The 23,219-nt window shown below is 41.8% G+C and overlaps 1 protein-coding gene across 3 annotated transcripts in view; it reads left to right on the top strand.

Annotated features, from left to right (window-relative positions):
• Positions 1–23,219, top strand: part of Siae (sialic acid acetylesterase) — a 37,235-nt gene that overhangs the window by 1,721 nt on the left and 12,295 nt on the right. For 2 of the 3 annotated variants that reach the window (XM_023701521.1, XM_023701520.1), the window contains 6 exons: positions 2,933–3,094; positions 11,910–12,085; positions 17,334–17,472; positions 19,733–19,910; positions 21,720–21,829; positions 22,335–22,468. In XM_023701521.1, the coding sequence (XP_023557289.1) occupies positions 2,933–3,094; positions 11,910–12,085; positions 17,334–17,472; positions 19,733–19,910; positions 21,720–21,829; positions 22,335–22,468 (899 nt within the window). The remainder of the gene's footprint in view (positions 1–2,932; positions 3,095–11,909; positions 12,086–17,333; positions 17,473–19,732; positions 19,911–21,719; positions 21,830–22,334; positions 22,469–23,219) is intronic. The other variant, XM_023701522.1, reaches the window with a different exon arrangement.

Below are 23,219 nucleotides of genomic sequence, written 5' to 3'. Positions count from 1 at the left end.
CTTATTCCACTGAGCCATCTCCCCAGCCCCTTTTCTGTTAATATTTATGAAACTTACTAGGAGCATTTTGTCCTCTCCATTGGGTTGACTCAATCACTTTCATTAATTCTGACTATATTTTTCATTCATTCTTCCAAATTCATTCTAAATTTGTCGTCTTTCTTACTTGGTTGCTTATCCTGGCATCTTTTCCTTAAGCCACCACTTCCCCTTTGCCCAGGTTTATCATGTAATATCTGAGGTGTACAAAGCGACATGGAACAATGAAACAATGCAGTGACCCATGAGCTCATTCTCCAGCTTAAGAACTGTGATAGCAGTGGACTCCTCAGTAGTGTCTGCCAGGCCCCTCTGGAGGTGACCACTATCCCACTTTTGTTGGTCCACTAGTGTTGGTCCACTCACTTGAACACTCACTCTTGTGTTTCTGTTCCAACACCAAATGTAGGGAGAGATTGAAGACTCAAGAAAACTTTAGATATTGTGTCTTGTGTTTGACCCTACAGTCTTGCTCTCTCACCTTTTTCATCTGTTGCTCAATCCCTTGGTGATGTTCCATTGTCTAATCAGGTTGGAATTTGAGCCTTTTAAAGGACAGGGACTGTGATTTTTCCTTGACTTACCATCATTATCTAACTATTGCATAGTGGAAATTAGAATAACTTTAGAATCAGGTGACTGGTTTTAGCTCTGTCAGGAAAGACCTTGTGATTTGAGGCCAAAGTCTAATGTCAGACTGGAGATGTAGCTCAAAGGCACAGAGTCTGCTTGGCAAGTGCAAGGTTCTGAGTTTGATTCCTGGTACCAAATTAAAAAAAAAAATCTAGTATCTGCAGTGTGCCCGGCATAGTAAAGCTCTCTAGAAGAATGTAAGTTTCCAGCTGGTGAAGTTTTTTGTTATTGCTTTTTTTTTCTCTATCACTGTTATTTCTCCAATGCTTAAAATGGTATCTAGCATATACTATCTGTCAATAATTATTTGCTGAAATTAATGAACACACAAGTTGGGGTCTTAGTGTGTTGATCAGTAATATGATCATACTTCCTGATCAGTAATTAATGTGATTACACCATGATTATAAACATCCTTTCCATCTCTACAATTCGTTAGGCCAGCATAAAGCTAGGTACAGAGTCTCAATAAGCATGTGTTGGTCAACATAGACTGGCTTGACGAACACAACCTGTGGGCTACTGGCTGCACACGCAGTAACAGGTAAGCAGCAGCCAGGTGTTCTTCCCATCCTTCTACTTTCATCCTCACTCATGTGAGCTCTTATTTATGCCTTATTTTGCTCCCTATGAAGCACCTACCCAAGACAGGTCCCTCCCACCCATGTGCCTCCTGCTCCTCCCAGCGGGTTGCCAACCTGCTTACACAATTCTGGCTGTGGTGAATGTTTCATAGAGTGTTTTGCTTATGGTAGTTGTGTATTTCCAGCTTGGTGGCCTTCTGGGTGACCTTTAATTATCACTTAGGTTTCATGATGGATCTAACTCATGGGAGAGAGTGAGCAGAGGACTTTTTAGGGTCTGGGCAGTAAGTCAGAGAGCAGTCTAAATCCACCACCAAGCTTATTGAGGAGACCCCATTAGCTATACTGCCTTATTAAATATAGTCTCAGGGGCCTGCCCTCATTTGTATCTTCTGGGGAGGAAAATGTCAGCCTTGTTAATTGTTATTCTCTTTCTGGCTCATCATGTTAGCTTAAAACCCTTTAAAAAATCAAAACAAAACCAAAAAACCTTAATTTTGTGACTTTTTTCTTTTAGGGCTTTTTTTTTTTTTTTTTTGGGGGGGGTCCTGTTTGTTCAGACAAACCTGGACATAAATTTTATTATTTTTCTTGTTAAGCATTGATAAGGAGCTCACTGACATCATTTGGATTGCTGCTTGTTATTAAAAAAAATAGTTCAATATAGGCTGGAAGTTAAAAATAGAAATGATCTCGTTAAAGTGAATTCTTATTCAGTCTTGTTAGTGATTTTTCTAGAATAGATTGCAGTTTAAAAAAACAGAAAAAAATGAAGTTTTAAGTGTGCTTGCTTTTTTCTTTTTGTATAATTTAGCTTATGAAACATATAATTGTGATAAAAAGATCTTTATTTAAAAGACAATTAACCTGTCTTTTCTTTGACCTTATTTTTGTGTCTGAATTTACCTGTGAAGGAAGCAGGCTTGTCAAGGATATTCATAAGTGCGGTACATTGGGTCATCAAAAAACCAAAATAAGGGGAATTTGAAGGCAATTAGCATTAGTAGGATGGAAGGGAGGAGATAAGAGGAGGAAAATACTAGAGTAGCTCTGTGGAGAGAAACATCTCTCTTTATTTCCAGCTACCAGGAGTGGGCGTGGTAATGGAAAATCTGGGAGGGAAGTGGTTTATTTTTCACATAAACACCATCTGTGGAGTGCATAAGAGGTGCATTTTAGCGATTTGGGGGGGGAGAAAATCAAACATTGGAGCCAAGCTTGAGAACAAGAGGTGAACAAGAGCTCTCTCTCTTTTTTTTTTTTTTTGTTCCTCGAATGGCTTCAGGGCACTTTTGGCCAGCGGGAGAGTTGTGAGGTTCGAACTCCAGCAACCTGAGGCTGAGAGCTTTGTGGAAGCAGCCACTTAAAGGCCTGAGCTAGGGCCATGCCGCCGAACAAGAGCTCTCAAGAGGGGGAAGGGTGTGGTGGGACAATGGTTGCCCCTGGCTCCTGGAGTTTCCTTAGTGGTCATCGGGTCCTATGAAGCATGCTGTTGGAATATGTTGTTATGTTGCTTGTCTGACTAGGAGAAATAAGGTCTAGCCTGAGGTTCAAAGGACTGAGTTTACTCAAATTCTTTTATGTAAAGACTGTATGTATTTCTTGCTGTTCCACCCAATCAGTTGGTAGCAAGTCTCCTAATGCTGCTTCCCTAAGCGTTCATTAAAATTTTTTAGGTGTTGGTTTTCGCTTTGCTTCCTACATTGATAATTATATGGTGCTGCAGAAGGAGCCTGCTGGAGCAGTGGTCTGGGGCTTTGGCATACCTGGAGCCACAGTGACAGTGACCTTGTGGCAAGGGCAGGAAGCCATCATGAAGAAAGTGACCAGTGTGAAAGGTAAGGCAGCCCCCATCTCTGTTCAGCTATTGTCTTCTTCTGCCACCTACTGGATTATTTGAAAACAAGTGTTTGGGCTCCAGCTTAGGCCATCTGTCTATCTATCCATCTGTCCATCTGTCCACTTACTCATCTATCTGTAAAAGTTATTCAGTATTTATCATGTGGTAGACACTAAAGATATAAAGAAAACAAGGCTCAGAGTCCCGGTGTTCAAGAACCCCACGGAATATGGACAGACACCAAGTCGTGTAGTAGTGCGCTAATTGCTATGATGAAGGTGAATTTGGAGCATCATGGAGTGCCGAAGAAAAACATCTAATTCAGATTAGCTGGTATGGGAAGGCTCCCGTAGAAGGTGATGTTTGAGCTGAATCTTACATAAAAGAGTGGCAGCAAGGAGGCATAGTTAAGAAACTTAGCCCTAGAATTCACTGTCTGGAGTCAGCCCCTGCCTCATTTAATGACTGTATAAACTTGGACATGTTATTAAAAATGTAGAGACAGTTATATGAGATTATTGTGAGGATTAAATGAATTAACACATTAGGAACAGTGCCTGGCACACAGTAAGGGCTGAATATGTTTTAGCAGTCATCATTGCTGTTACTTAGCCAGTCACTGAAATATTTAATGAGCGGCCACTATGTGCTAGATACTGGTGACATGGTGACAAGCAAAGCAGATGTGGCTCCTTTAATGCATCTCGTAGGTTAGGGCAAAAGAGAGGAAAATGGTGAGTAGTAATGATTATGAAAAGTGCCACAGTAAGTAAGGACAAGCGGGGGTGGGAGTGCATGCCTGCAATCCCTGCGCTCTGTGGAGCTGAGGCAGGAGGATCGAAAGTTGGAGCCTAGATTGGGCAACTTAGCAATTTAATAAGATCTTATCTCAAAATTAAAAAAAAGTATATATATATATGGGCTTAGGCTCTGGGTTTAATTGCCCAGCACTGTAAATAAGAGTAGAATGTTATTATTTTTTGATCTAGGGCCTTTTCTCTGAGCAACATCTCAGGACATTTTTATTATTTGAAACAGTGTCTCACTAAGTTGGTAAATTGCCCAGATTGGGCTCAAACTTGCAGTCCCCCTGCCTCATCCTCCCAGCGTGCTGAAATTGTGTCAGGTTGCTATTTTAGAAAGATCTCATTGGCAGGACTGTGGAAGATGGATTAGAGATCAGTAAGAGAGAGGAGGAGGTGGGACCTGGTAGCAGACTGTTGTAAATCCAGGCCGTACATGGTGGAGCTTAGCCCAAGAGAGTGGCTGTGAAGAGGAATGTTCCAGAAGGTGAGAATGAGCAGCTTTCTTGAGCAGGGACATTGGAGGAAGGGGCCTCTGTCCAGAAGCGATAAGGATGCATAAATCAGTGTGTGCAGGAGGCAGAGCAAGAAGTCCCTGGATTCAGGAAGGTGTTCTTAGAGCTGATCTTAGAGGTAGCTCTAAGGTGATGGGATGTAGAGAGGTGGGAAGACTATTCTGGGAGTGGTGGTGTTAATTATGGAGTTGGAAGCTTGAACAGTGACTGGAATATCTGTATATATAGACAGGGAGGCTGGTGGAAATGTTACTGGCCCTTGGAAGGAAGAATTTCTTCATTAGTTTTGTCAGCATACAGAACTGATTATCCAGAGCTTTCTAGATCCTGGTGATGTGTCTTCATAATTCAGCAAGTTCCATTCAGCCAGCATTTTAAATATTATGTGCCAGACGTAGTTGCAAGGTAAGCATTTCTACTTCTTGAGTGTTTAAGACTTTTTAAGATAAAAATGTTGGTTGAAACTAAGCAACCTAAGGAGAGACTCTAGTTAAGATATAATTACCTGTTGGTATAAATGCTGTTGGTGACGTGCAGGGTGTACTGCAAATGAAGAATTCTTGGGTGATCAGGGCTCTCTGTTTGTGCTGTTTGTCTGCAGCCCTACCACCCAGATCTCGTCTGTTTGTGCTATGTTCTTCTTAGTAGTGAGCAGCACTATGTGCAAATAGTGGCCTTCTGAATAAATGATGTTGGTTTAGAAATCCAATGGACTGCTGTGGCTCAAAAATAAGAAGGGGTGTCATGATGTTCATAATGCTACCAGTAAATATTCAGGAGGCAGAGACTACATAGTGTTGTACTGATAGATACAGAAATACAGAAAGTGCATGATATTATGCAGCATTTTATGTTTTTAAATTGTTCTTGTGCATTGCTTTTAGTGGTCCCTCTGTTTCAGAACCAGCACTTGAGGTGGGCAGGGATGAAACAGAAGGGTAGGCTGTGAAGGGAAGGAATGGCAGGTAATCATTAAGAGATGAGCTTCCTTTATAGTGAATGTGAACCTGCTCATTTATCTTGAGTTTAATTTTATAAACATCTGTCAAGGGCTTATGTGTATAAAACACTAAACAAGAAACCTAGGAAAATACAGAGAAGAAGACAAATGGTGCTCATTCTGCACAAACTCAGTGTGTCATACTGTCCTTCTCCATTTCATAGCTCAGCCTCATGGAACATTCTAGTTGCTACGCCAAAAAGTGACATGTCAGTTGGAGTTCAGACTAGCAAAACTTAAGAGAATGAAGTGAAGCATAAGCTGTTGATAATTTCCTAGGAAAAGAGGCTAATGGTGTTGGTAGATCTATTCATCTGCCTTTCCAGTTACTATAGAACAAAGGTTTGTTGGTCTGTAGAGGTCAATAGTTCTACACCAGTGAGAACTTTTCTCTCTCCTATCCATGAAGAAAAAGTGGAGAAAGTGTTATTTGGAGTAAAGAAGGCAGACATGTAAGATAATTCATAGAACAGACAAGAAAATGTCTCTCAAAAGAGATACTGTGGGGGACATTATTGGATGGTCGGTTTCTATTTTAGATTATGATGAGGATTCTGGGATTTCTCAGCCAGGCTTCCCTCAATGTCTCCCTTGACCTCTGCTAATATTTAATTCATTACCTATAATCTAGAAAGTGGGAACGAAGCCAGATTTAATGATAGAAAGTGTTTGTTCAGTAGACTAACACTTAGGCATAAGGAAGAGCAAAACTTGAAGGATAACTGCAAACACGATCGATACCGGGTAAGTTCAAATCATGTTGTCAAGGGCTGGGGAGATGGCACAGTAGAATAAGTGCTTGCCTGGCAAGCTCAAGGGCCTGAGCTCAATCCCTGGTCTCACAAAAAAAAAAAAAAAAAAAAAAAAAAGAAAGAAAAGAAAAGAAAAGACAAGAAAACAAATCATGTTGTCAAGTAATGCATGGTGCTTCTTTCAGACACAAGGAGGAAAACCAGGGAGAACAGTGTGAATGTCTAGGTGATAGTATGAGAGTGTTTCTGCCTGTATTTGTCATAATGATTGAATAGATTCATTTTTCTAACTTGGAAAAATGTAAAAGGCCTAGAATTCTCCTGCCCTGGATGCAGTGCAAGCCGTTTGTTGCTGCTTTATCCTACATAATGAGTTACCACAAACTTAGACACTTAGGACAACATATCTCTATTGCCGCCCAGTTTCCGTAGGTCTGAATCTGGCCATGGGATGGCTGGGTTCTCAGCTCAGGCCTCACCAGGCCGAAGCCAGGCATTGGCCAGGCCATACTCCTAGCTGGAGGTGTGAGGAGGGGACTCGACCTGCATCCAGGCTCCCTTAGGTTGTTTGCAAAATTCATTCCCTTGAGGGATATTCACTTGGCACCATCTCCGGTACTTTCTGCCTCTAACTTCTAGACCCTCTGTTGAAAAACCTCACCTTATTAGGTTAGCCCTAATAAGCTAACCTACGTTGTTATTCACTGAAGGATACAGATGAAGGACTTTAGTCTCATCTGCAAAAATCTCTTCACCTTTTCCATAGAATGTAATGTAACTGTCACAGTAGACTGTCATCTTCCCTTCGCCATTTTCTGTTGAGTGGAAGCCAATCTCAATCTGTTTGCCCTTGAGGGAGGGAGTAATACGAGGCTGTGACTTTGCAGGTTGCCTTGGGTGTGTTGGCCACAGCATGCGGTAGTGGAAGCAACTTGCATGAGTTTTATTAACAGAAAAGTTATTTTCTTTTCATTCACATTTGGCAATTGTGGAATCTTAGTTATTAAATATATTGCTGGGATACACTCCTTGGTAGCCACAGGTTAAAGCAGGGAAGGTTATATTGGCTCAGTTCATAGAGGTTTCAGTCCATAGTCGACTGACTCCAGGGATGGCAGAGGTATGGTGGAGGCAGAACACATTCATGGTGTAGCACTAGGGAAGTGGAAAGCCAGGAGGAGGGTGGGAGACTCACCCTTCCAGCCCATGCCCACCTCCCCCTGGGCTTCACCTCCCAACATCACACTGAGCTATAAACCTGTCCATGGACTAATCCACTGATGAGTGTGTATCTCACTCCTGTGACCCAGTCATCTCGTGGAAGCCCTGCCTATGAGTGCAGGAGGCTTTGGCAGGGACATCAAGATATAAACCATAGCGGGTAGCTTTTGAACTTTAGCATTAGAAGTAAGGCCTTCATCTTCAGGCTACTTCCGGAAACCACAGAAAACCTTTGTCGCTGGTGAAGAGCCAGGGCGCTGTGCAGAGCCGTGAATAGGGCTGCCTCTTTCAGCTGTACGTTTTTCCTCTTAGGAAGGGAAAGCTCAGGGATAATTTTTCTTTTGTTGGCATCTGAGATTTTGGCACATTAACCTGCAAAATAATTCATATTGATGTGAACAGCAAACAGAAGACAGCAAGAAAGCACATTATAAGTAATCATGTCTGTAGAGAAAATAATTTTCACTTATTCCTTTTGATTATTTGCTTTTCCCATTTTTGAGGTTGGATTAGTAAGATGAAGAGAAAATGGTGATAGAAGTTGTTTTTTACTTATATCCTTGGCTTGAATATGAAGAACAATAGTCAGAAATAGGCCACCAGATATGCTGCTGTGCATGAAAATATAAAGCCCTCGTCAATTTGCATGGCTTTTTCATCAGTGTAACCCAGGGCTGGGGCTTATTTTCTGTCATTTACTTGACGGATCGCCTGGCACACAGTAAGCACTCTAAGTCACTGTATAATGAAGGCAGGAAATTAATCTTTCTAGCTGGTGGACAAAAGAGTACAAGGGAATGGAGATTTGAATTCAATGAAAATGAGAATTTACAGAAGCCTGGGCCTGGATTGGGTAGAGATTACAAGATAGCAGCTGATTAGGGTCCAGAAGGAGGCAGGAGAGCAACTGTTGCTGAGAAAGCTTCTAAGAGCCAGCAGAAAGCCAGTTGGATAGTGAACTGGAATCTAAGGATGGGGAACTCTCCTTTTTATTTTTATTTTTTGGAATTCTTCTTTGGCTAGTGGCTCATTTATTATTTGGACTCAACCTAGTGGACATGATGTTCAACATAGTTTCTAAAAGCTAATGGGATTCACTCCTGTGGTAGGCTTCTCTTTGACAAGCCAGCCCTGAACTGACAAGCCAAGAGCAAATCATTTCTTCTCCTGGAACATGGTGGTTATTATCATCAGGGTGTACAACGGAGAAGATTTAATTAAAACACATAATTTATAGGATTATTTTATAATGTTCACTGAAAGAGTCAAATGCAAAAGAGTACGGGAGATCTGTCCACACACTAGAGACCCAGAGAATCCAGCTGCAGGCTTTGGTCCCATGGTAATGTCCTGCACAAGTCCACCCGAAGACCTAGAGCCCATGGCAGTGTCCTCCATAAGTCCAGTTGGAGTCCTAGAGCCTACAACAAAGTCTCATGCAATTCTGTATCAAGGGTCTGCACTGGGAAGGCCCAAAGGTCAGTGGTGGAAGCTACAAAGTGCACCAGTGAGATGAAGGATCAGGACCACTAGGCTGAAGGGTCTGCACTGCATCCAGGAAGCAGTGTTCAAGGAAAGGACCCGGGCTCCCCCGAGGAAAACCATGGCCATCCCCAGCAACAGCAAGGACCTGTGCTCCTCTATGAGAATAGCCACGTTCATAGGAGGAAAACTAGTATGACAAGCTTGTCTGGGAGAATCAACAGCACATCATCTTCCCCTCCAGTTCTCTATGCTGTTGGCCACAATCCTTAGGCAGGCCTTCCACACCCAGCACCATGCTGATTCAGTCCAGCTGGGTTTTACAAGTTGACCATTGGTTACGCACCACAATGCCTTTTGCCTGTAAAGTGCAATCTCACCTGTGCCTTTGGTCTAAGGACCATCTTGGTAGGTGTGGCTTTCCCGCACATATAGTATTTATATAGGAATAAAACTATCATTTTACACAGGCTCTTGCTGAGTCTGTAGAATAGGAGCTTCTCCTGCTTTGACAGGAAGTTAACTTCTAACAGCCATCATTGTGTTAGGGCTTCTTTTTCTTTCATCAAATGGGAAAAGTAAAGAGTTAGCAACCAGAAGAACTGAGGGATGAACTAGCCCCGAAGGAGGTTTGCCAAAGGCTTTGAGGAAGTTGAAAGCAGATTTCTCTGAGGTGTACATTCTTGGGAGAAAGATTCAAGCCTTGATTCCCACTTCATTTCAGGCTCTAGGCCCTCCTGGCACCACCACATTCTCTGGTTGCAATAAAATGGTGCAGTTTTGTTTTGTTCCAAGCCTTCCTATCTTTTTATTACTAGGCAGCAACTCTTTCCTGAAATTCTGGTGCTGGTAGTTTTCTTAAGTGGCCATGTGGCTTGGATTAAGTCTAAGGTACATGACTGATTAATAGGAATGGCTAGGAATGCATTGTGTTAGTAGCAGGAGGGTAAGGAAAAGTGCTGTTAAGGGTCTTCTAGGGCTTGACATCAGCACTCTAGATGAGCAAGATTGGTTGCAGGACAGAGCTAGCAAGATGTGTCAGTGCAGGAAGCCTGGAAAGACCTTGGCAAGACTGTATTAGGACAGATTGGAGCGTCTGCCTGCTCAGAAGTGTGAGCCATACGGAGCATGTCACACCTGTGCGATACAATCTGTACTAGCTGCCCACTGTTTCCAAAACAGTGATTTTTCTGGTTTAGGTGAATTATATAGTTAATATTTTGGTGTCTGGCTATTGATGATAGAAAAACAGTGGCTAACATTTGGTCCTGCCTTTTTGGACCTCTTAGAGATGGCAGTAGCGAGCTCAGCTCGTCGTGCTTTTAGAGGACCCTTTCACTAATGCCTCGGGGGTTTTGGACCTTTCCTCCGGAACTCCAAAAGTTCCTTTTGCGTTAAGCTCTTACCAATGTTTGAAAATGTGCGTAGATATCTCATGCTTCTTTTCAGTTTTTTTTTTTTTTTTTTTTTTTTAGGGAAAGGTCTACAGGGTGTTCAGGGTCTCGCTACTAGATTGGATTCATAGTGATCTGCCTGTTTACAGCCTCCCAAGTGCTGGGATTACAGGCATGAGCCACCACAGCACCAGTCTCAATTGCTGTCTCAGTGGGGAGGCGGGCAGGGCCGGCACAGGCCTGGGGATCAAACCCTGGCCCTCGTGCCTACTGGTAGGCGCTTTAATCCTCTGAGTTGTTTGGCCAGCCCTTCTTTTTAGTTCTTGCTGATTAGAAAAAACTACTTTGCACAGTGTCTAGCTCCTTGTAGGCTCTTGGCTGGCATTTTTATAATTATTATGTCTTCTGAGTTGGGTATAATATCTTCTGAGTGCTCTGTTCCCAGTTGTTACCACTATTTCCCTTTGAATTTATTGATTTGATAGGCACAGACTATAAATCAGTTCATATTCTTTGGAACATGCTTTAACGTGTTGGCTTTTCTCTCTTCCCACTTTCATTTCTTTAATTTTATTCATGTTACTTAGCTCTCTTAGGTGTACTTTTGCTGTGTGGAAAGTATTTTCTTTAGATCTCTGAATATAATCTTGGCAGCAGTCGTCTGGTCAGTGGCCAGGAGGTAGGAAGATGGTAGGGAAACCACTGAATGAGCTCTGAGTTTCTGAAAGGGGGTCTTGAGTAGCTTCTCAGCTCCCTAATTGAGTCCAAAAACCTTAAGTATATAACTGTCAAGATAATTAATTGGGAAAATAGAAATCTTTTACATAGCTTGATTTCTGTGCCTCCTTTTTTTAAAAAAATGTATTTGGTTGTTATAGGATCTCACTACGTAGCTCGGACTCATAGTCATCCTCCTGCTTTCAGCCTCCCCAGTGCTGGGATTACAGGTGTGAGATGCTAAACCCAGACTGTGGCCGGCTCAGCCCAGGTCCCTGCGCTTGCCTAAGCTTGCCTAAGCAGGTGCTTCCGTCGGCTGAGCTATCTCGACGGCTCTCCCACTGCGTTTTGATGTGTCAGTTTCTTTGCACACATTTGCTTAATAGTAGAACTGAGAGCCACCGGAGTGTGCTGATCCTTCTTAGCAACATGGGAGGACTTGGGAGTTGATGATAAAGGTGATCTAGTCTCTTAGGTGGAAGCATACAAGTATAAACAGTTTTCTCTAACCTGTGCTCCGTTTGATTGGATAATTATAGGTTTGCTTGGGGTGCTGTGTGAATTGGAAAGATTAGATTGCATTAATATTGACAGATAGTGTAACAAGGATTTCTATTTTCTGTTTTTTGCTAAACTCCCTTGAATTTTAATCTGTGCATATTTTTGTCTGTCCTCATTTAGGATTATAACTGAGTAGCGTATTTTTTCTATAAATGGTTCAGTTAAAAATAAAGATTGGTACAGATTAAGGATAAAAATGCTGCTGCTCTTGTCAGTTCTATCCTCTTGTCTGAAATTTGGCCAATCTTTAGCTTTGAATCCAGTTCAGCTCCTCATGGAGGCTGGGAATAGCCACAATTGAGTGTGATCAGGCATCAATTTCATTTGAAGTGATTGATTAATTCCGTGGAGGCCTGTTGTTATTTCAGCACCCTCTGACACCTGGATAGTGGTGCTGGATCCTATGAAGCCTGGAGGACCTTTTGAAGTGATGGCGCAGCAGACTTGGGGGCTGATGAACTTGACCTTGAAAGTGCATGATGTCTTATTTGGAGATGTCTGGCTCTGCAGCGGGCAGAGTAACATGCAGATGACTGTTCTGCAGGTAATGTGCAGCATCTAAGCAATAGTAAGTGACAGTGGCCATGAGGGAGAAAAAAAGGAAGAGAGGGGAATAAGAAGGAGAAGGAAGGCTGTTTCTGTTTCTTCAGTACTTACCATGTGCTAGGATCTGTTCCAGCTGCTTTCACATTTTAATTAATTCGACTTAATGATCTTAAGAGGTTAGTGATTAAACTGGCAGATTACTGGTTGGCATAAATGTGTTTATATGCTTGATTTATACCTTTAATAGGTTAGTAACTTGGAAGGATGACTGTTTTCCCTAGTTATTTTTGAAAAACTGAATTTATTCATTTTGCAGTTGTTTTATTTTCTTGCCTTTCTTTATCTATAAGAAACATTTCAAATGGAGGTCTAAGAGTCTGCATCTAAGGCTATGACTCCGTTCAATTATTTTTAAAAAAAATTTATAAAATAAAGTACTTCCACATAATTTGGGATTTCTTGTTTTACTTATATAGCTTCTTTCCCTTATAGTTCCTCTTTTTTTAAAATTAATACCAAATAATGTTACTAAAAATCTCACTGTGGACAAATGTCCTATTTTATCATTAGTTTTATGATTCAGACTCTCAATTCACATATCGATGTCTTCCCAATATTTTATTTGCTCTCACTTTCTGCCTTTCTTACATATCTGGAAGCTTTTAAATTAAGATGCTTATTGAACTGAATTTTTATTGGATGCTTAGCCTAAGTGCATGCAAAATTAAAAGTTTTGTCTCTTTTGTCAGAAATGATGGTTTTGTATAGAAGTGGAATTGGTAACTCATTTAAGAAAACAGTATTCTTCTTAATGCTTTAATTACACTTCCATGTTTGTATAGAAAAGCAGGGACCAGATATGTTTGTATCTATATAGTCATTTTCTCAATAGCATTCTATGCCAAGGGATCCCATCCCATTTTCTGTCAAGCTAAATGAGATCGTGATTGTTAAGAGTAAACACATTCTTTCTGTCTAGAATTTACTCCTAGGCATCTTCTGTATTGAGCTGGGGCTATGAGCTCTGAAATCTAAGGGAACAGGAAAACAGATTCCATCTGAAGCATCCAAGTGTTAATTTTTAATTTTAAACCATGCACTCAGCATGCAAGACAGCATTTTAGGTGCTAATAGTTCCAACAGCCGTGTTTCTAGTCTTTTAACAGTCCATAAACCCTCATATTTTGATCAGAAGGATGTACTATATGACACCCCCTCATTCATTTTACCGCTTTCCTTTTCCAGTTCCCAGTACACACTTGCATGCGCGCCCTGCTCCCCCAGCCAAGCATCTTTCTTTCTTCTTTCCCCTCCATGTGGCTTTTCTGAGGGGGTAAGATTCTCACTATAACCTACCACTCTTCACATTCAAAGAAGGAAATGGCAGATTGTATGCCCATCTTGTTGTTAGGGTAAAGTGGAATTTTAAAACTGGATGTTATTTATAACACTGAGTGAGATGTTTGTAAGTGGAGAAAAATCTAAATGTTCATCTGTCGCCTCCTAAGTCAGGGTAGGTCTAAAGACTTGGCTATTTTGAGGTCGGTTCTGAAAAAGATGGCCAATGTCAAGAAACCCATTTTTCAATGTTTTGGCACTCCCTACATTCTTACTTTCCAAGTAGAAAAATTAAAATCCAGAAGAGAAGTGCTGTTACCACTTCCCAGTAGACAGAGTCTTGGGAGTTATGCCGGCCAGCTTATTTATGGCTATTATCTCAGGCTTAAGGCTGCTGGTATACTGTAGTAGAAGGCAAAATCACTTTCAGAGTCTCAAAAGTCTTTAAGTCAACACTTAAGTTTCTCCATCTCTTTCACTACATTTGTGCATAAGCATGCACACACGTTCACGTGAACATTTGCACACGTGCCTTGCACCTCCATGAGGACCATACCGAGATTCCCTGTGGAAATAGATTCTTGATGCATCTTCATTAATTCAAGAATGTTGTATAAAGGTTACAAAATGAACACCAGTGAGCAGCTGCTTTGATGGAGAATGGTCTGGTCCCTGGAGAGGCAGCGGTGAGCTCCCTCAGCCTCAGCAGTGTTAATGACTTCAAATACCTTGGTATTCATTTACATCCTCATTTAAATACTTGGTAGAAAAATAATTACACTGAGGTGTTTGATGAGATGAAATCTGATCTCAGCAGATGGAGTAAGGCTTCCCCTTTCATCAGCAGGGAAACCAAGTGTCATTTAAATGAAAATCTTCCTGAAATCTCTTTATTCCTAAATTTGCAGTCAATATCCCCCAGGAAATGTTTCCATCAAAAAGGCCTAGTGATATCGGGAAGGGATACCAATTGGACAAGTAATTGTCATTAGGTACAGCAGGAATTCTCCCCACTCCCGTTTTTGTTAACAATTTCTCTGACTTTCAAGCTCTGGCTTGAAATAATACACAAATGTGAGTTTGAAGATGGAAGTTTTCCAGGCACTGTTTTTGGATCCAGTTCCGTGTGTCGGTAACAGTGCGGGAGAATGCCAAGCACCCTGACTCTTGGTCCTGGCAGCACTCTGCAGAGTTAGGAACCGGTCTCAAAGACAAGTGGCATGTTCTTCCCAAATGCCTCCCCAAGCTGGCATCGCATTGCCATGAGGCGCTTGGCTTCTCAGCCAGTGCGGCGGAAGCTTGTGTGCGTGGGAAGGAAAGCAGTTTCATCCACTGTTTCCATGGAAGCGACACACGATCCTTCGTGCTTAGTGCAGAACTGAATTTCAGGGGAGGCAACTTTTTTACAGGTGCTTGCTGCTGAAAAATAATTTCCCTGCCAGAATATACTGTGAGTGCATTAGCCCCTTCTTATTTTTCAGTGTTTATTTTACATTCAGCTTACTAGGCAAGACCCTCAAGGAAAAGGCCTGGATTTCCTATGCAGTTTTCCTGATACCATGTGTGTGATCTCTGTCCTCAATGCTGGAGGACCAGTAACCTTTAGAGCCCAGAGCTCCCGCTACCCAGGAGGCAGGCATTTCAGGCTGTGGCTCCCATTGTGACCAAAAGAGCAGTGTCATTTGCATCTGCCCATCTCATTGACCACAGCAGGCTCCAGGGCGAGTCAGAAGGCTATTCAAGGGGTAGCATATTTCAATGAAGTGCTCTGTGGGGGCACCCTGGATGCTCCATCATTCTCCTCTGCTGTGGGCTGCAGGGCCAGCTGTATTCTCTGTGGTGGGTGGGAGGGAAAGCGAGCCAGCTGCACACTTGGTGGATGGCAGCCACTGGAAAGGATCCCAGCCTTCCGGGCCTCTTGCTGTGGTGGCCAAGCCTCAGCTGGAGTACCTATTCTCTGAGGTGGATGGTAACTGGGCTTCCTGATGCTTCCCTTAGCCCTTTGTTTGGGGAGAAGCTGGACTAGCTGAGGAGAATAGAGAGGACTCAAGAGGAAACACACACACACACACACACACACACACACACACACCCAAGATAGTGCCAGTCTATTTTTTTGGACATAGAAACATAACTAAAAAGTCAGGATTAAAAGAAATAGTATATGTACTTAACCTCATAGAAGAAGAACTCTTAAGTGGACTAATGAGTAGGCCATTTAAGACAGTACCCACATTCTTGTCCAGAGGAGTCCGAACCACTGCCGCCAGTCTTGGCAAATGATGAGGGCTCATAAAGCGACATGTCTTTGGACAGATGCTCTTTGTTTGGTTCTTTGGGAATGTCCCGTGCTATTACTCTGAATAAGCGCTACCTTTCATGCCTCCCTGTTTTCTTTCATTGTGACAGTGACTCCAGTATCTATATTTCAGCCATTACTTCTCATGGTTTTTTTTCCATAATTTTATTGAGAAACAAATAGCAATGAGACAGCTTCAAACCAAATTGGTAGGACAGTTTCAATAATTAACACATTGCATACATTCTTCCTAGTGGTTAATTGCTGTACAAGATGCGGACATGATATCCTATTTACAAACACTATTAGAACAAATCCCTCTATTCATTAAGAGAATGTAACTATATATCTATCCTAACCACTTTGAATACACAGATACAAAATGGACATTCATCTGTATACCCTTTTTTTGGTTAAGTTCCGTTATTTGAATATTATAGGTGTGTAAACTCAGCAAAATATTCTAAAAGAGTCCAGTAGTCCATAATACTATTGGGTCTTCCGCTTGACTGGCAATGTCAGAAATTGTTGACCTGAGTCCCCCACAGCTCAACATGACATCATGGCTTTACTTCTTTTTTTTTATGGCTTTATTTCTTATACTTCGTTTTTATACTTCTCTGCTGAATGGATGGTTAAGACCAAGATAAAGCAAGACCTATGCAACAAGAGTTGTAGCTTTTGAGTCTGATAAGGTCAGTGAAATCCCCTCAGGATTTATCCTGAGATCCTGTACCTCAGATTATAGATCCTTTGTCAGTGTCAGCTATGTGGATGAGTCACGGCCATTGCTTGGCCATTGTGTTCTCTGTGAAAGCCTGAGAGAATGTTTTCTCTCCATGTGTCTCATGGTCTTTTGAATACACTTTTCTTATGTGGTATGGACTAAATCTATCTCCCCATGGACTTTATGGCTCCATATTGGTTCACTTCTAAGCACCAGTTTGCTTTTGTTTTTGTTTTTTAGAAGCACTTTTTTTTTTTTTTCTCCCCATGCCTTCCGGGCAGGTTTGGCTGGCTTGAGTTGTGGGGATCAAACCACAACAACTTGAGCCTGACTGCTTTGTTGTTGTTTTGGTTTTTTTGAGACAGGGTCTCACTGTGTAGTTCATGCTGGCCCTGAACTTCCAGTGATCCTTCTGCGTCAGCCTCCTGAGTGCTGGGATTACAGGTGTGTACCACCTCGCCCGGTGTTAGCAACAGGTTGTTTTTTTTTGTTTTTTGTTTTTTTTTTATAAGAAGTTAACTGCCATAAATTTGCATCATCAGATGCTTTTTCAGAGTAAAAGTATTTTTGTTTCAAGGTAACACAGTGGTTTAAGCAATAGCATTCTTCAGTGTAGACTGCTGTATACCTTTCATTTGCCTGAGATTACAGGCTTCATTATATTTGAGCCTTCTTTAGGAAAATGCTACACCATGGTCAAGGTGAGCTACATTATTCAGTCCAGGCCATTACAGGTTTTGGTTGTTATTCATTTGGTTGTTATTCATATTTTCTTGGTCTACTGAAAGCTCAGCAAGAGCTCATTGGGTTAGAGTGTTTACTAAGACTGGCAGGCCGGTTTACCACCCACTAGGTTAAATGACATTTCAAATTCTCTTCTAGATATTTAATGCCACAAGGGAGCTGTCCAACACTGCTGCCTACCAGTCTGTCCGCATCCTCTCTGTCTCTCTCGCTGAGGCAAAGGAGGAGCTGATGGATCTCGACATGGTTGACTTGCAGTGGTCGAAGCCCACCAAAGGTATGTGAGTCCCTCAACATATGTCATGTTGTAGGTAGTACTCGAGTGCCCTCTGTAAGCCTGGACTTGGTTCTTATCTATCTACTTGTTTTTACTGAACTGTCTTTTTATTCATTTCTTATTGACTCTTTATCCCACTCCTGATGGTCACTATCTCCTTTCTTTTCTTTTCTGTTCTGTTCTTTTCTTTTCTTTTCTTTTCTTTTCTTTTCTTTTCTTTTCTCTTTCTTTCTTTCTTTCTTTCTTTCTTTCTTTCTTTCTTTCTTTCTTTCTTCTTCTTTTTTGTGGTACCAGGGATCAAACTCAGGACCTTGTGCTTGCCAGGCAGGTGCTTAAACCTATCTCATGTATTTCTTCCCAAGACTCTACCAATGAATCTTTTCTCCTGTGATGAAACAATGACTCTTCCTTCAGTTTCAATGAAAGTACAGAGACTATTCAGTACGAGCCATTCCAGACTCTTCATATCCGTGAGGACATGTGGCTAGGTTGGACTCATCCAGATGGGCCAGAACACTCTCCCTGGCTCAGGTTTCTAACCTCAATCTTATAAAGAGCATCCTTCAGCCACTGGTAGTCATGTCTTCACAGATTCCAGGGGTGAGGGTGTACACATCTTTGTGTGTGTGTGTGTGTGTGTGTGTGTGTGTGTGTGTAGTATGATTTTTTTGCCTACCACAATCTCATTTTCTATCATTTTAAGGTTGCTTTTGATTTTCTTTACTCAAAGATGTGACTCCAACCTTTCCTCCTGCCTTCCTTGCACTAATCTCCTTTTTAAGTCTCTGCTCCAGCCAAATACTTTAGGAATAGTTCCTATATGGTATGCAGCACACATTTACTGACTCTGTTAAATCCTAGAAATTGGGGATACAGACATGGGGATGAGGAAGTCCGTGCCTCCAGATAGCTGGTAGTGTAGTGGGGAAAACACTATACAGGTCATTACAGTGAGGTGCAGCAACACACCTCTGCACGGAGGACTGTGGGAACACCTGAGCAGGGAGGCAGTATTCATTATGATGTTTATTATCTACCTTTCATTGGTTTTTTTCTGTAGTGCTGAAACTCTTTCCTACTTTTTTTCATATCTCTCGAAGCACTTACCATATTTTGCTGTGCATTTTATAGATAAATACTTAATCCATAGACTACAAGACCTGTGGAGTCAGGTTTAGTTTTTCTATATCTTTCATTGTTGTATCCCAGACATAGTAGTTCTGGTGCATAGTAAGGTTCTATTTTAAAAAAAATCTTTTTGCATAGTAGGTTCTAAATATCTTAATTTGTTGAAAATGATTTGAATTTCCACGTTTGCACCATGAGCTTTTAAAGACTTGTGCTAGAGTTCTGCAGCATTGAGTTTGGGTCTTTCACAGTACCAACCAGTGACTAATATGTAATAGGTCTTTAAAAAGTACTGGGATAAGTCAATTCTTGTCAGCTTAAGGTGTGTGCGTGCTCATCTTTTCTTCAGCTTCCTCTAACATAAAAACTGGTGTCTTTGGCCCATGTTGGTTCCTGGGCCGTAGTGATACAGGAGGCTGCTGAAAATGTAGTAATTGATTTTGGTTTCTGTGGTTCTGTTGGCCAGACTTCTCATAACTTAGGTGTCTATGTCCCCAGTGTGATATCTATAAAGTAGGGTATAAAACAGCCCAGAAGAAAATACATATTTTTCTCTCCCTCCTGTCTGCTTGCTTTTTTCTGTTCATAGAGCTGTGGGAATGTGTGGCAGGTAAGAGGACAGTCGGCAGGACAGGTAGTGCAGAGGCACGGTGGTCTTTGTGCCAGTTACTTACTGAGAAAGATGTATTAATATTCCTAGATTGTGAGGAATGTACAGGGAGCCTGCTTGCCTTGCTAGAGACTTTTGGCTTGGGATTATGTAAACTATTTGTATTCAGATTGAGAGCGTGATAGTTATCATTTGCCTCTGTGCCTGGATGAAAGCCCTATTTCTTCACTGTGAGAACAAACACTTTGGGTAACTGAAAAAGCTGGAGAAAGATAAAAGGAAACCACTACTAAGGCCATAGCCTTCTCCTTTGAAGAAGATTCTCCTTAGCAAAGGTTTAGAGATGGTTGGATTTGGTGTTTTAGCTTCTTATTGCCTTTCATCATAGTCGACTTTTGAAAACCCAGAAAAGTACAGAAAGGACAGCGCATACCCATTCCTTTCACATAGACCCACTTTGTAGCTTTAGTTAATATATCCCTCTTCCCCTGACTGTCTTCCTTTAAATCTTTTTCTGGACAGAAAACTTAGGCAATGGATACTTCACGTACATGTCCGCAGTATGCTGGCTCTTTGGGTGTTACCTGCATGACACTCTACAATATCCCATTGGGCTGATCTCCTCCAGCTGGGGTGGGACACCCATTGAAGCCTGGTCATCAGAAAGGTCCCTGAAAGCCTGCGGAGTCCTTACAGAAGGGTAAGAAAGCATTCTGCGGTGTGGGGACAAGCCTACCGAGGGTCTCCATGCTCTCCTTTGAAGGATTAAATGTATGTTGACTATCTAAGTGTATATTGAATTTGTGGAATTTCTTCATGCCGAAGTAAGATGTTCTTTTCATGTTATCATCATTGCAGTCCTCTGAGAGTGACTGAGAAGGATTTGTGATCCTTTTTCTTAGTGAAAGCAATCACAAATGCTTACTGAGAGTGTTCTGAATGCCCAACATGTTCTAAATCCTTCATATATATTAGTTTTTTTAGTACTCTCAACAACTTCTCAGAGTGAAGGTGCCATTTCCATCCCAGGGAAGAAGACACTAAGTTTCACGGAGCCTTAGTCACTTGCTCGCTGGCATGGCCAGGAAGGGGCAAGTCTGGTATCTTTGATCTTAATCACTGTGTTCTCTCGCCCAAAGAATAAACAGTCTCACAGGAAAAACAGACATATAAACACATCCCCATGAATGCATGAGTATAATGCTTGCGAAAGCCAAGTCCACTTAGGAAAAGCTGGGTCAGGCAGAATGTGAGCAGGGGAGTGGCTATCGTGGCACCTTGGCTACAAGCTTAATTCGTTCCATGAGTCTGGAAAAGATGACCATGTTTGTGTTCATGCGGGAAAGATGGCTGTAGTCATGTTTAGAACCTGATACAGTTTGCAAACAAAAAATTCTGCCAGTTGATTCTGTTTGCAAACCAAATTGTTCATAAAAGCATTCGTGAACCAAGGTACTACACTGTAGTTGGTAAAAATCCCTAGGTTTAGTCTACAGTACCACCCTCCCACCCCCGAAAAAAAGTCCTGACACTAATGCCAATGCAGAGCTGAGCAGAATATTTCCTCCTGTCCTGGATATTGTCACAGTCACTGGGAGGAGGGTGGACCCTGCTGTGGTATAGTTGGGACAGTTTGTGCAACAGCCTGTGAGAGAGTGGACCGTTACTATGGATAGGAAGTGTGGGCTTGGGTGGGACAGGAGGGAGCATCAATCCAGTACATGGTGGTGGTGGCGAGTGGTCGAGGATCAGGTCACCCAGACCTCAGGGTGGGTGTGGGCATTCTCATACCCAGCTGCTGTGAGGATAAATTCAAATATGTGTTCCATAGAGAAACTTGGGAACATGTCCAAAGCTTTTAAAAGATGTACTTTTTAACTCAGCAGTTTTATTTCCTGGAATTTATCTGAAGGAATCATTAAAGATGGATGTGGTAATTTTGCTATAATTATGGCATTGTTCATGCAAGCAGAAAGGTAACTGGGAGTTGTGGTGCAGGTCTGGGATGCTGAGCAGGAGGACTGCAGATTTGAGCCCAGCCAGGGCAATTCAGCAAGATGCTTTCTCAAATTAGAAAATAAAAGAAGGGCTGAGGCTGTAGCTCAGTGTGAAGGCCCTCAGTTTAATCCCAATACAAAAATAAAGCAGAAAGCGAACAAGCAAATAAGCAAGCAAGCAAAAACCTTAAATCAGTCTAAATGTCCATCTCTTGAATAGTAGCCACATAAATTTATTTCCTGTGTGAAAAACTCACAGCAAATCACTCCTCCCACTCTGAATTCACAGAAGGTTGAGTGACACAGTTATCTTGGGAGGAACCTGGAGGTGAAATTCAGAGGCTGATCACATGTTTTCAGTTGAGGTGGGGCAGATCAGTTTACTGCTGTGTTGCTTTCAGCAGAAGTTTGTCCAAGTGAAAGCAGATACCCAGTGATATCTGCCCAGCGCATGACCCACGATGAGCTCACTCATAGCTTTCAGGTGACACGGTGCATCTGTCTGATTTCAGGCCTGTTCCATATGATTCTGTAAGTGGTCCCAGTGAGAACTCTGTTCTCTGGAATGCTATGATCCACCCACTACAGAATATGACTCTGAAAGGGGTGGTATGGTACCAGGGTGAGTGTTCACTTCGCTTTTTCTTCATTGTATCAGCTAGCTTTTGCTGCATAACAAATCATCCCCCAAATGAGTGGCTTGAAACAAAAATAATTGTATCCTTTTATTTAGCTCATTATTCATTGGATTATCAGGGTAGTTCTTCTGTTGCGCTGCTTCAGCTAATTTCTGGTGGGAACTCTGATGAATCTCTGCCCTGTTGAGTTGGTGTTTGGAGAACATGGGGTGGCCTCTCCCTCTGACCACGTGCTCTCTCGTTCTCTGGTGGTCTCCTTTCCTTCAGCAAGCTGCGTCATATGCATGTACCACAACACAGTGGTCTCAGAGTTCCGGGCATATCAAGAGAGCTAATCCCAAATCTGAGGCGTCTTACATTTCTGCTTATCTCATATGGGTCGGTGGCTCGTGAAGGCCACCCTTGAGGGCATGGATAGAGGGAGGGGAGCAGTGTGTGTCATTTTTGAAGACTACTCCAAATTCATCTCGCAATATTGATTGTTTTAAGGGGAAGCCAATACACAGTATAACAAGGACCTGTACAACTGCACGTTCCCCGCACTCATTGACGACTGGCGCCAGACTTTCCACCGTGGCTCCCAGGGGCAGACGGAGCGTTTCTTTCCATTTGGATTTGTCCAGGTGTGTGTTCACAGGAAGGTTTATGGACACTGGTGTGAGAGATACTGCTTATTTTTCCTGGCATCCGTACTCCTGTTTTTGCCCTCACAGTGTATTTGTCTAGAACTGAATATAAGACTTAATTATTATTTTTTTGGTACTGGGAATCAAACTCAGGACCTTGTGCTTGCCAGGCAGGCACTTGTGCCACTGAGTTATATCCTGGGCCAAGACTTAATTTATATGGGTTTACTAATGAGATAAATCTTATTTTAAAAAATCAGTAAGGAAGTACCCTGAGAAAAATAAAAAAATAAGCAAAAATAAGAAAGCTAGGGGGCCAGGGAGATGGCTCAGTAGAATAAGCACTTCCCTAGCAAGTGCAAGGGCCTGAGTTCAATCCCCAGTTCTGCCAAAAAAAAAAAAAAAAAAAAGAAGAAGAGGAAAACTAAAACCATCATGGATTCTACAATCTAGAATAAGCAGGCCTTTCTGCTTGTATGTTTGTAAGACCCATACCACAATACTGTAGCATATCTTGCTGTTGCTGCTAATGTCATACTGTTAATATTTTTTCATGTTGATAAATATTAATTTCTAACACAATTTGTAATTATTGTGAAATATTCTCAAATATAGTTGTATTGTGAAGTATTCAGCGGATATGTATGATGAGTATTTAGGGTATTTTCAACATTTTGATTTTATAAGTAGTGACATGTTCATTCTACTTAGAGTGAATTCTTGGTGGCCTAAATCTTTTTTTTTTTTT

Source organism: Octodon degus, unplaced genomic scaffold, assembly GCF_000260255.1.
Source record: "Octodon degus isolate 3935 unplaced genomic scaffold, OctDeg1.0 scaffold00136, whole genome shotgun sequence".
Lineage (NCBI taxonomy): Eukaryota > Metazoa > Chordata > Mammalia > Rodentia > Octodontidae > Octodon > Octodon degus.
The sequence above is the reverse complement of the archived record's forward strand: the minus strand, read 5'-3'. Positions and strand labels throughout refer to the sequence as shown.